Source organism: Myxine glutinosa, chromosome 5 (assembly GCF_964187855.1).
Source record: "Myxine glutinosa chromosome 5, kmMyxGlut1.1, whole genome shotgun sequence".
Taxonomy (NCBI): Eukaryota; Metazoa; Chordata; class Myxini; order Myxiniformes; family Myxinidae; genus Myxine; species Myxine glutinosa.
In genome coordinates, this window is record NC_136265.1 from 7,420,543 (window position 1) to 7,430,810 (window position 10,268).

The 10,268-nt window shown below is 48.6% G+C and overlaps 1 protein-coding gene across 4 annotated transcripts in view; it reads left to right on the forward strand.

Annotated features, from left to right (window-relative positions):
* MADD (MAP kinase activating death domain) overlaps positions 1 to 7,442 on the forward strand; it is a gene marked incomplete at its 5' end in the record, with an annotated part of 74,024 nt that extends 66,582 nt beyond the window's left edge. For all 4 annotated transcript variants that reach the window (XM_078777544.1, XM_078777545.1, XM_078777546.1 and 1 more), the window contains 4 exon segments: positions 377 to 483; positions 1,094 to 1,163; positions 4,888 to 4,934; positions 6,531 to 7,442. In XM_078777544.1, coding sequence (XP_078633670.1) covers positions 377 to 483; positions 1,094 to 1,163; positions 4,888 to 4,934; positions 6,531 to 6,620 — 314 coding nt within the window.
* Positions 7,443 to 10,268: the final 2,826 nt, after the last annotated feature.

Here is a 10,268-nt window from a genome sequence, read left to right on the forward strand (position 1 = left end):
CGTTCTCGATTGCAAAATGGTCGTGTGAGGTATGATTCCAATTTGGGTTTAAAATGGCGATTTAGAATGCCAATGTGCGGTTCGATCTGCAGAGAACTTGCAATGAGGCAAACGGGTAACGAAATGGCGCTAGTTTTTCTCTCGAAACACCGTTAACGAAAACCGTGCACCATGTCGGTGTAATCGGTGATTGACCAGATCGCTGGTCGAAGCGGCTTAAGCCACGGATGATGACGGTAAACTACTTTAAGGTCAGGTTCGTAATGCCGGGGAGATCCCCTGCCATGTGCGAAGGTCCATGGACGTGTTGACTAGAGCACTCGTTGACCCGAGTACGCACCTGCACTCTTCACTCGCGTTTCCCCTTCCTGGGCAGGTCCGGAGCTCGGTGCAGAATTCCCGGTGCAGGACTTGAGTAGTGGGGAGAGCGGCTTGTTGCAGGTTACGCTCGAAGGAATCAACCTGAAGTTTGTACAGAACCAGGTATGTACTCTCCAGGTATGTGGTCCTGCCATTTTCGTGGTCAGAGCATCGTCCGTTGGCTTTCTATGTATTCGAGAAACTGCGTAGCTCGCCGTTTGTGGTGTACATGACGTGAAGATTCGAGTTAGGATCCTTTTTATTCCGTGTATTTGAATGAGATATTCGGAACATGAAAACTAGGCACTGGGACCAGAGGCCTAACTAGTTCACAATCCGGATATCCGGGGACGTGGACACCTTTACAAGCTGTCTGCTGGTGTGGAACGGTTTATTTGACATGTATTTTCCGACACGTGATCTCTGACTTTTTAAACCCTTTTTTTCTTTTCCATGCTGTCTGGCTTGGAAAGGGAATGAAGGTAGGTTTCATGGAACCTCCTCCATGTGGGAGCTACGTTGTGGGTGACTGGGTGTGCCATGTCATGGCTGGGTACCACACCAGCCCGGCCTGATGTCGGGTGCTTGTCTCGGTTTTGTGGTGGGCTGGTTCCTGGGTACGGTGCGCTAGTCCTGTTCAAATGTAGCGCCACCTTGTACGACATGGTGCTGGTGCATTGGTGCTTGTGTTCTCGATGCAGTGTCTGAGTGTCGGTTTGTCTGTGTTTTGCAGGTTTTCATTGAGTTGAACCGCATTAAAAAGTGCCACACAGACAAGGGGGTGTTTTTGCTGCAGGAGTTCGGTAAATTTAATTTCCTTTTCCATTTCAAAACACAACCCGTCCTCACTTGATCACACCGGTTACCGGGCAGGTAACACAGGTAATAAGGGCAAGGTTTGCATGGAGAGTACAACATGACGATGCTTGTAGTGTAAAGGGGAAAAGGAAGACGAACACTTTAGGTTAATCGGAACTCTTCCTCCAATGGTTTTGCATTTCCCTTGAACTCGTGGAAGCGTATAGGGAGGGAAGGAGGGTGAGGTTGGTTAGGGGAGGGGAATATGAGGGTGAGGTTGGTTAGGGGAGGGAAGGGTGAGTTTGGTTAGGGGAGGATGAGGGTGAGCTTGGTTAGGGCATGGGAGGATGAGGGTGAGGCTTGTTAGATGAGGATGAGGATGAAGTTGGTTAGGGTAGGATGAGGGTGAGGTTGGTTAGGGGAGGGGAGGATGAGGATGAGTTTGGTTAGGGGAGGGGAGGATGTGGGTGAGGTTGGTTAGGGGAGGGTGTGGTTGGTTTTGGGAGTGGAGGGTGAGGTTGGTTAGGGGAGGGGAGGATGTGGGTGTGGTTGGTGAGGGGAGGTTGAGGTTGGTTAGGGGAGGGGAGGATATGGGTGAGGTTGGTTGGGGGAGGGGAGGGTGTGGTTGGTTTTGGGAGTGGAGGATGAGGGTGAGGCTGGTTTTTGGAGTGGAGGGGGAGGCTGAGTTTGGTGAGGGGAGGATGAGGTTGGTTAGGGGAGGGGAGGATGAGGTTGGTTAGGGGAGGGGAGGGGAGGATGAGGTTGGTTAGGGGAGGATGAGGTTAGTTAGGGGAGGATGAGGTTGGTTAGGGGAGGGGAGGATGAGGTTGGTTAGGGGAGGATGAGGTTGGTTAGGGGAGGATGAGGTTGGTTAGGGGAGGGGAGGATGAGGTTGGTTATGGGAGGGGAGGATGAGGTTGGTTAGGGGAGGGGAGGATGAGGTTGGTTAGGGGAGGGGAGGGTGTGGTTGGTTTTGGGAGGGGAGGGTGAGGGTGAGAGTGATGTTGGTGAAGGTGAGGTTGGTTAGGGGAGGGGAGTGAAGCACTTTATGGCTAATTTATTTTTCTCTGTCTCTCCTCTTTCACCTGTTTATCAACCGGATTCCTGTTGAAAGGTTTTGCTTATTTTGGTTTTCACACTTTAACCCTGAATTCAAGTTTGGAATAAAAATGACAAACCCATCAGATAAGAGACCAAATGAGTTGTACCTCCCCGACTGAGTTTGAAATAGAGATTAATTAAAGTTTTACAGAGCAGATCAAGGCTATTCCATTTGGACATCTCAGACAGAGATTGTTTTCAAGTGATTGGACAACACCCTATTGGACATTGCACAATTTCACCTCTCTCAACAGCTGTAGCACTTTAGCAAAGGACTTCATTGACTCCATGGGACTGATTCAATCTGCAAACCTTCCCACCGAGATATCCGTCAATGGTAAATCCTCCCTTCTGGATTTGGTGATGACCAACTTCTCCACCAATGTATCTTGCTTGCCCTCTGCCCCAATTGGTTAATCTGGTCATGTGCTTGTGAAGGTCAACATCTCTGGCCATTCTGAGCGAACAGACTCAGTGCTGGCGAGTCTGGCAGTTCACTCGGGCAAACTGGCAGGGACTACAAGCAGCCATCGCACTTCAGAACTGATCCTCGCATATCTACCGCCCCTGATATGAACTCGCGATGGGAATTATTCCACAGAAACCTACCCTCTCTCATGCACAGATTCCCCATGGCATCTTCAGTTATCATACCCGTCCTCTCATTCATGGTACACTGAATCGTGTCGTGAGGAACATGCCTTGAAACATGCCTTCCCTTCCTGGAAGGCAAATCCGACCGGAGGCAATCTCGGTGCATTCCACAAATCCCGTAACAAGTATGTATCCTCTCTCAGGAGATCCAAAAACAGCATCTGTCCAACCTCAAGTTTGAACTTACAAATTTGCCTCCCTCCTCTAAACCCTGGTGGTGCTCTAGCAAGTCTACCGCCTAGGAAATCTTGTCTCCAATCCCTCTCTGTCTCTCTCTCTCTCTCTCTCTCTCTCTGGGCACACCCTTCCCATTTTACCCAACTGCTCCTGGATTCTGTCTTTTGCACCTGACAAGGCGAAGTTTCTGGCAACCCTCGACTCTGATTTTGGAACTGGACCGGATGGCATCAGCACATGTCCTAAAAACCTGCTCTGCTGCTCTTGCACTCCCTCTCTCTTCTCACCGTAATCACTCGTCCTCAGTCATCTTCCATTTGCTTGGAAATCCACCAACATCACTGCATTACATAATATAGGTGTAAAAACGGATCTCAACAGACCAATTCGCTTGCTTCCAATCAGCAAAGTCATGGAATGCATCATTGCAGTTGATATGAAATCCTTCCTTTTCCCCAAAAACAACCTCATCTCAGATCATTAAGTTGGATTCAGACCTGGTCACTCTACATTGGACATGCTGCTTCTGCTCTCCCGACATTTGACGGAGAACTCGATATCAGACATGAGATAACGGCCGTCTCTCTGGACGTATCCCGAGCTTTTGATGCAGTCTGGCACCCTGCCTTACTCTCCAAACTCTCTGCCTATGGATTCCAAGGCCAACTCCACTCTTGGATTACAGACTTCCTCCACCCTTGTCGCCAATGTGTGGCACAACAGAACCCTTTCTTCTCCTCTCCCTGTCGAGGCTGGTGTACCCATAAGTGGTGCTTTCAAGCCCAATCTTATTCCTAATCTTCATCAATGATCTCTCTGACTATCTAGAAAATCCTCTATCTCTTTGTCTGTCTATGTCTATCTGTCTGCCTCTCTTTGTCTCTCTGCCGTTCCACAAATCCTTTCATCCACTTTCTCAACAACACTCTTGAAGAGGTTCAGTCACTCAAACTCTTCGGTCTCAAACATGATCTCTCTTAGGAAATCCACATGTCAAAGTTGTTCTCCAAAGCCAGTTGCAGACTGGGCGTCCTCTGTCGTGCAATGTCCTTCCTTGGCACACATGACGTCCTGTCCACCAACAAAGCTTTCATCCGCAGCTTGATAGAATACTGCTCTCCACTCTGGGTTAGTACCCCCGGCTCGCTGATGCCTCTCGCGTGTGCCTGCCCTGGCTCCTTCCCTTTCTCATCTTAAAGCCGTGGAAACAAAACCTTCAAGATCATTGGAATCTCCTGTGATGAAGCCGAGTCTACAGGCCTATATATACGTCATTGCCAACAGTGGTCAGTGGTCTCTGTCTTCTTCTGGCTCATTTTTGGTCTTGCACCCTCTGCCCTCTCTATGCTTTGTCCCCTCCCCCCGACAGGTTTCTGCACGGTGCACGTAGTCCACCAGCAACCCCCTTTTCGTAAACCGCCCCCCGCCCCCCCCCCCCCCAAAAATTAATAATTACCACTCACATCCACAAATTCAATCCTTTTGTCACACCTGTGGACCAAATTTAAACTGCTTGCATTCGTCGATTCCACTCCATCACTCTTTCCACACAATCATAATCTTTGGATTCATGATCTGAACACCAGATCATTCGATTTTGCCACACTGAAGAAATACGTATGAAGGAATACTAAATCGTTAACAGCCGTGCTACAAATCCATCACAATCGTTATCTGACTTTATAACATTATTTGTTTTTGTTGCTGTTAATAAAACGTTTTTATCCTCCCTATCAAGAAAAGGGGCTTTAATCACAAATGTATCGCCTTCTGTTTACATTTTCTTCCCTCCAACAGTTCCGGAAGCTAAAGAAGTGGTAATTCACAAGTTCAAGACACCAATGGTATGCTCCCTGTCATTGAGTTGAGGGTTGGAAATGCAGGAAGGAAATGGGGGGTGGGTGGGGGGAGGGGGTCGGGGGGGGGGGTGAGGGGGTAAGAGGGTGGTGGATGTAAAACAGGAATTTCCACAATTTCTCTCTCGTCTCTGCCCCTTCATAAAATAAGAGGAAAAGGGGGCAATTGGGGAGGGGTCTGGGTGAGGGATGGCACATCTTCGCACTCTCACCAGTGAAACCTCGCTCACCTCTGCCCTCTCCCGGCTCTCCCTCTCACACCCAACCTCTGCCGCATGCCCTCCCCCTCACTCTCTCTCGTGTGTTGCCATCTCGACTCCCTCTCTCACATGCCTCTTTCCCCTGGACCCCTGCCTCTTTCCCCTGGACCCCTCGCTCTCTTGCGTGTGCTTGCCCTGGCTCCCCTTCTCTTGTGTGTGCTTGCCTTGGCTCCCCTTCTCTTGCATGTGCTTGCCCTGGCTCCCCTTCTCTTGTGTGTGCTTGCCTTGGCTCCCCTTCTCTTGCATGTGCTTGCCCTGGCTCCCCTTCTCTTGCGTGTGCTTGCCTTGGCTCCCCTTCTCATGTGTGTGCTTGCCCTGGCTCCCCTTCTCATGTGTGTGCTTGCCCTGGCTCCCCTTCTCATGTGTGCTTGCCCTGGCTCCCCTTCTCATGTGTGTGCTTGCCCTGGCTCCCCTTCTCATGCATGTGCTTGCCCTGGCTCCCCTTCTCATGTGTGTGCTTGCCCTGGCTCCCCTTCTCATGCATGTGCTTGCCCTGGCTCCCCTTCTCATGTGTGTGCTTGCCCTGGCTCCGCCTCTTGTGCGTGTGCTTGCCCTGGCTCCCCTTCTCATGTGTGTGCTTGCCCTGGCTCCCCTTCTCATGTGTGTGCTTGCCCTGGCTCCCCTTCTCATGCGTGTGCTTGCCCTGGCTCCCCTTCTCATGCGTGTGCTTGCCCTGGCCCCCCTTCTCATGCGTGTGCTTGCCCTGGCTCCCCTTCTCATGTGTGCTTGCCCTGGCTCCCCTTCTCATGCGTGTGCTTGCCCTGGCTCCCCTTCTCATGCGTGTGCTTGCCCTGGCCCCCCTTCTCATGCGTGTGCTTGCCCTGGCTCCCCTTCTCATGTGTGTGCTTGCCCTGGCTCCCCTTCCCATGCGTGTGCTTGCCCTGGCTCCCCTTCTCATGCGTGTGCTTGCCCTGGCTCCCCTTATGTGTGTGCTTGCCTTGGCTCCCCTTCCCTTGCATGTGCTTGCCCTGGCTCCCTTTCTCATGCGTGTGCTTGCCCTGGCTCCCCTTCTCATGCGTGTGCTTGCCCTGGCTCCCCTTATGTGTGTGCTTGCCTTGGCTCCCCTTCCCTTGCGTGTGCTTGCCCTGGCTCCCCTTCTCATGCGTGTGCTTGCCCTGGCTCCCCTTCTCATGCGTGTGCTTGCCCTGGCTCCCCCTCTCCCACGCATGCCCGCCTCGGTTCCCTTCCCCTATCGCCACACCACCATCCCATATCGCCTCACCATCACTCCCACTCACCCTTCCCATGACGATGCATTTTAATCGAAATCACACCTTTTATTTTGAGTCCAAAATCCCAAGAGTGTGCACGTGCGTGTCCGCAGGCTCACGAGATCTGCTATGCCGTGCTTTGTCTGTTCTCCTACGTTGCTGCTGTGCGAGGCAAAGAACAGCATTTGGTTGTCAAGTTGTAGTGAAGTCTCCAACTCTCCATCCAACCTCACATTGGGGGCTTCTGTTCCAACCGTATTCCTGATCCCCTTCACTTCCAATCTTTTCATTTTTTTATGACGTCTATCACCTTAAACCAAACCTGTACTAAGTAGTTACTAAAAGCCACCCTTGTAGAAATGCTGAGTTGTTTATCTTCCAAACAGTTTTGCACCAATTGTTTCTTACCATTACACAAACACGGATTTTGTTAAATATGCTCACTTGTTTGAAGAAAAGGAGGGGGGGGGGGGGGGGAAGGTGATTGACTGGAATCTGGTGTGCACAATCGGATATGATTGTATTGATCGGACATGCTAAGCACCATTGCAAACTACTCCACCAAGACTTGCAGAACTCGATTCAGACAACCCCTTGAGATCAATGGCTTTCTACTGCGTTCGTGAAAAGGTAACTAACTCCCCCATCACTGATTTTCATTGGACGAGTTCAGAACCCTTGGATAGTTTGCCGTGCTTTAAATACAACTTGCTGTGTACAGTTTGTAGGTTTTTGGTGTCCCAGCTTCGCCACAACAGGTGTTTGTACGCGTGGCCGTGTCTGTGCCGTGTCTGGTATTCTGTCCACAAATGGGTCCAATTCCTTCCAAATTCGTCCAAAAAGAAAATGTGAAACGTGATGCAACAGGTATTGTGACGAACGAGGCAGAAGGCGATGTTTGATTTTTAAAACCAAATAAAACAAAAGAAGTTTAAGCATTTTTCATTCTGCACCTACTCGTACATTTCATTTCGATATATGATCAATGATTGTATCATCATCAATAAAACATCCTTAAACCTGAACCCTTGGTTTAGACTTTAGACTATGTTTGATAATTCACTTCGTTAAGAGAATCCAATTGTTTGTTTACGTCTGTTAAACATTGTAAAAACAGTTGGAGGAATTTGATTGGGTTTTGTATGTACCTGCACTTTTGACAGTCATGGTATATATATATATATATATTATATATATATCTATCTATAATTCCACTAATCTCTGTGTGTATGTTTGTTTGTATGTTTGTATGTTTGTCTGTGACCGCTGTTTCTCGACAACCACGGGTCCGATATACTTTAAACTTGCCAGGTATATTGCTGGGGACCCGAGGATGTGCCTTTTCAAGGTTTGAAATTAATCGGACAAGTAGTTACCGAGCTATGGCGATTTAGCCGTTCGCCGTTCGCTTTGGCGTTGCGAATGGACCAAACCATTTCATGTAAATAGAGGGGGGGGGTTCTGTGGTCGTTGCGAATGGACCAAACCATTTGATGTAAATAGAGGGGGGGGATTGTCACCGTACTCGCAAGCCGTTCGCTTTGCCTTTGGCTTTGCGAATGGACCAAACCATTCCATGTAAATAGAGGGGGGGGATATAATTTTAGATATATATATAGTACGGGCATGCCCTAGTATATATATTGCCACCAAGGTTAGAGGTTTAACAGCAGGGGAAATGAGGTGCGCAGTGAATGAGGGTTACCTGTTTATACTCTGTTGGGAATCGAATGATTCACACTCGAGAGGTAAACGTGGTTGAGTGAAATCCACTCACTGTACCTCGTCTACCACTACTCTCCTTCACCTAATTCTATTCCATGCCATAACGTAAGACTGAGATCGAGCAGGATAGAAAGTCAAGTTACCAACTTACTACTCTACTATGACAAAGGGTTTAAGAAAAGCAGTTCCTAAAGGCATGGATACCAAGTCCTTAGCAAAAGGTAGATGAGCTATCAATGGCAACATGGCCAAATTCCAAATTCCTGTCCTAACTAATCAAATGTCAGGCCTTTATCTCTCTGGTGGTCTTGGGTGGAGGAGGGATACCAATTCTCCACGTAAATGTGTATCATGTAGCGCCACCTCGAGGTGGGAGAGGGTATTTCAAGTCTGCACCACCGTTTTAAGACAGGCAACTACAGAGCCTTTAAACGCTAACAAAGAACTCCATTCTGGTGAACCAACTCCCAAAACCATTGTCTTCCGTGTCATGTATATTGCGAGTTTGCCTTAGCAAGCAAGATATTTACAATTTGTGATCTGACATTCTCGTAAGATACAGGCATATAGTACACAAATTTATGGTGAAAAAAACCAATTTCTGGAAAATAGATTTCAAGAGCTGAAAAAGCAGAGCCAGCCTTTGGCATCCAACATAAGCATGGAAAATGTCCTCGGAGTGCCGTCAAAAAGGACATTCATCAGATGACATGAGGTTCCGTCTTTTGAGAAACACGTCGGAAGGCAAGGAATAGTGTGCAAGCCTCCACTCTATCTGTGGCACGTTTAGATACAGGTGACGTATACTTAGAGGACCAGGTAGGGAGATGATGGAACCCCTGCAGGCAGAAGCTCTTTCCAGTGGGTGGTCAGTGTGCAGAAATAATAACATTAAGACATTGCACGTACAGAGCTGCCTTTGCACAGGTTTGTCGAGACTTTGTGGAGGGAGCACTGAAAAAACAAAAATCAGGGAATTCAGGGTGCATAGTACTTGCATTTTGAACATCATGCAATAGATGCCGTGATCACGGCAATAGATGCCGTGATCATTCATCCCAGCAAGCTGGTACTCAATTTGCCAACCTCGGAAGGATGACAGGCTGAGTCAACCCCCCCTGACGTTAATTCAGCGATCGACCAGGATTCGAACCCAAGATCCTAGGATCCCAAGCTGGTACCCTAACCGCTAAGCCAACACCAGGGATATGCAATAGATGCCATGGTAAATGAAAAGAGTTGAACACTTTAACAATTGAATGTAGAAGTTGTCCAATTAACTAAGCTGAGGTAACATTGCAAACTTCCAAAATCTGGTTAGGTGCCTGCCATCCAGGACAAGTATGGTTAACAAAGTCCCTGACGAGGAAGAAACCAGATTCGATAAAGGATTGACTGAGAGACCTACTTTGGCAGTCATGATGAAAAAGGCTGTTAAAAAACAGGTTCACACATTAGGTTACAAAATTTATTCGTATCCTTGTTTCGTACTGGAAAAAGACACTGACTGGCATTCACGAGACTTCGATAACTGGAGGGCAGCAAGGAGATTTCTATTCGCTGCAGATGAAGTAGAAAGAGCTCGGGGCCACACCTGAGTTTACCAGCTTTCTGCAACACGCAAAAATCCGGGAGCCACCAAGACAGGACTTCCTTGTACAAAATTTGGCGCAAGATGGTCAGCCGAAGTTGCAAGAAGCCAGGGGCCGCCAGGACAGGACTTCCTTGTACAGAAGTTGGTGCAAGGTGGTCAGCCGAAGCTGCAAGAAGCCAGGGGCCACCAAGACGGGACTTCCTTGTACAGAAGTTGGTGCAAGGTGGTCAGCCAAAAAGCCAGTATTTTACTGGTATTGCCCACGAGTCCTTTACTGCCTTTTTCTAGTGGGACACTTGGAATATCTGCTTGAAGCTGGTGCATGCCATTCCAGAAAAAAAAGATTCACTAGGATTTGCTGCAAATTAATGATTAGCGTTTTGGGAGGTTGTAAGACAGCCATCCGATGGCAGAGTTTGGAAGCGGCCAAGTTATTAATTAATCAGCACTCGACCTCTATAAGACAGTAGGCTGGACAATCCTTTCCAACGATTAAGGGTATGGGAAATTTGATCAACCAGCTGATCCCAGT